Source organism: Anarrhichthys ocellatus, unplaced genomic scaffold, assembly GCF_004355925.1.
Source record: "Anarrhichthys ocellatus isolate YVR2014 unplaced genomic scaffold, GSC_Weel_1.0 scaffold26, whole genome shotgun sequence".
NCBI classification, from domain to species: Eukaryota; Metazoa; Chordata; class Actinopteri; order Perciformes; family Anarhichadidae; genus Anarrhichthys; species Anarrhichthys ocellatus.
In genome coordinates this window covers 5788131-5790660 of record NW_022280056.1, presented here as the reverse complement: position 1 = coordinate 5790660, position 2530 = coordinate 5788131, and the positions used below count along the sequence as shown (strand labels likewise).

Below are 2530 nucleotides of genomic sequence, written 5' to 3'. Positions count from 1 at the left end.
GTGTGTGTGTGTGTGTGTGTGTGTGTGTGTGTGTGTGTGTGTGTGTGCGTGCGTGCGTGCGTGCGCGCTACCTCGGCAGGCAGCAGTGTGTAGGCGTAGAAGCGCTTCATGCTGCCGACCAGCTCGTCCCGGGAGTTGACCACATAGTCCACAAAGGGCCGGTTGAGCAGGAACCAATCAGAGCCTCCGTCCACCGCAATGCCCTCGGGGATCTTGCGGTCCCCGAGACGCCACATGTGGGTGTCGCACTCGTAGAAGAGTCGGTCCAGACCCTGTTTACGGATGAAGCTGAGAGGACACACGGCATCCAGAGATCAGCTGATTACTGCATACATACTTCTACCTCAGATGCTTTTACTGTCGTACTGTAAAGAGAGATGTGTACTACTGTGCATACTGTGTACTATACACCGATAAATATCACTACTGTACTCTGTACTGATAAATATCACTAGACATCTCACTATTCAGACACTGATCCTCCTCTAAGCCTGTGAGTGTCTTTGTGACTAAACCGGTGATTAAAGTTTGATAAAACTAAATTATAGAATATTGTTTGAGAAGTCAGACATAGATTTAAGAAGAAACAATGTCTTAACAATGTCTTTTAACAGGACTAACCAAGAAATCTGTATTTCTTGCATTTTCTTTTTTCAACAACTTTACTTTTTTAAATATTCACCGACTTCATGATAACGACTGAAATCTGCTCAAATCTAAGTTAAACTACTATTGTTTTTATTAAACTACTCACTCACGGGAACGGTGATACTATCTGAAAAATACTGTACTGAGGAGGAAGAAGAGGAGGAACAAGAAGGAGGAGAAGAAGAGGAAGGAGAGGAGGATGAAGAAAAAGAGGAAGAACTTTAATAAGAAGAGAATAGAGAAAAAGTAAAGGAGGAGGGAGAAGAAGAAGAAGACGTGGACTAAGATAAAATAGAAGAAGAAGAAGAGGAAGTAGAACAAGGAGAAGAAGAGGAAGAACTTTGTTAATCCCTCACTTTATTCCCTTACAAGAGGACCACCCTCAGAGGAAAACAAACATAAAGGAGGAGAAAAGAGAGACACAGAGAGCGACAGACTCTCTCTCTTACCGTGCGTTGTCTCTGCCGTGAGATTTGATGAAGTTCATGTTGCGGTACTTGGACAGAAAAGCCACCAGCTGTTCATTGGTCCTGAGGGGAGACAGCAGCTGTCAATCATCAGCTCCAGTGTCACACTGTAAACTGGTTACACTCACATGTCACTCTATTGATCTGTGGGGCCGATATAATGTTGTTTTAACGACGCTAGCGGAGAGGCTCTGGTGACGGCAAAGTGTTGGATTGGTCCACTTTGATCTCAACATCTACCGGATGGAATGACATTCATGTTTCCAAGAGGATGAACCCTGGTGACCATAAACGTTCACATGGCTGTGTTTAAGTGAAACGTCGACAACACCATTAAATTCGGTGCCATTGATTTATCAACTTTTCAGCTGTAAAATCTAATCTGTAAAGTAGCTAAATCTGTCAGATACATTTTGTGGAGTTATTTCCATCTGAGAGTAAAAGTATAAAGTGGCATGAGGACAAAATACAGAAGTAAAGTAGCTCAAATTTATTTGTCATTTAAATTCCTTCACTGCCAAATACAAACGTGATCCAGAAAGTCCATCCTAGCAGAAACATGTTGTGCTTTTAAACTCCTCTTATTTAACCTCCTAACGTGTCTTTGTGCGTGTTTGGCCTCAGCAGGAAGAAAAACCACCAAAACATCAAATAGACTCACGCAACACTTGTTGATAAGAGAGCATTCCTCCCTTAGTGGATACACGTCCCAGCAGGATGCAGTTAAATATTTGAACGAATCGTCTTTAAACAATGCAAAACAATCTTCCATTTAAGGGAATCAGAGTGACTCCATGCGACTCTGTTTCGGTACAGCTGGAGCATTTTATTTAGCTTCCTGTTCCAGCTGAGGGCAAACCGTGTGTGGCCTGAAGCGGATTCAAACGGCCGCTTTCTGCATGTAGTGCGAGCCGTGGAGCACACAGATCGAGACGGATCGCTTTGATTACACTTGATTGCAGTCGTTAAGACGAACCGCAGGCGGCATGTGTGCGTTTGTGTTCGTCTGCATCTCACACACATTTAAATCTAACTGAAGGCTGCTACGACATGTGGTCACGTTTCACAAAAGATGCTTTTAGATGCTCTTAGATTAGTGAGGAGCAACACGGCACTACGCCTTGAAACCTCCTAAATGTATCTCTTTCTACAGGCTTGATCACTGACCCACATGTGTGATTTCACTGTGAGAGCAACTCACATTAAAGTATGAATTTCATTCATCTTATATCTATAACAAAAAAAAGTCAATCCCACACCCACTGCTAAAATCAATCGGAATGATTGCATGTTTTTCTGTTTGATCCTCTGAAGCTAGATATTCTGTTTGATATTAGTTTGTGTGACCTTCTCTTACCAGAGAAACGTACTAGCACGCACACACACACACACACACACACACACACACACACACA

General features: G+C 42.8%; 1 protein-coding gene across 1 annotated transcript in view; it reads right to left on the bottom strand.

Annotated features, from left to right (window-relative positions):
* The window catches only part of LOC116391499 (xylosyltransferase 1-like), a 43232-nt gene that overhangs the window by 14985 nt on the left and 25717 nt on the right, over positions 1-2530 (bottom strand). Inside the window, exons 5-6 of the mRNA XM_031862149.1 lie at positions 1098-1178; positions 72-288 (exon numbers count right to left, since the gene is read on the bottom strand). Of these exons, the coding sequence (XP_031718009.1) occupies positions 72-288; positions 1098-1178 (298 nt within the window). The remainder of the gene's footprint in view (positions 1-71; positions 289-1097; positions 1179-2530) is intronic.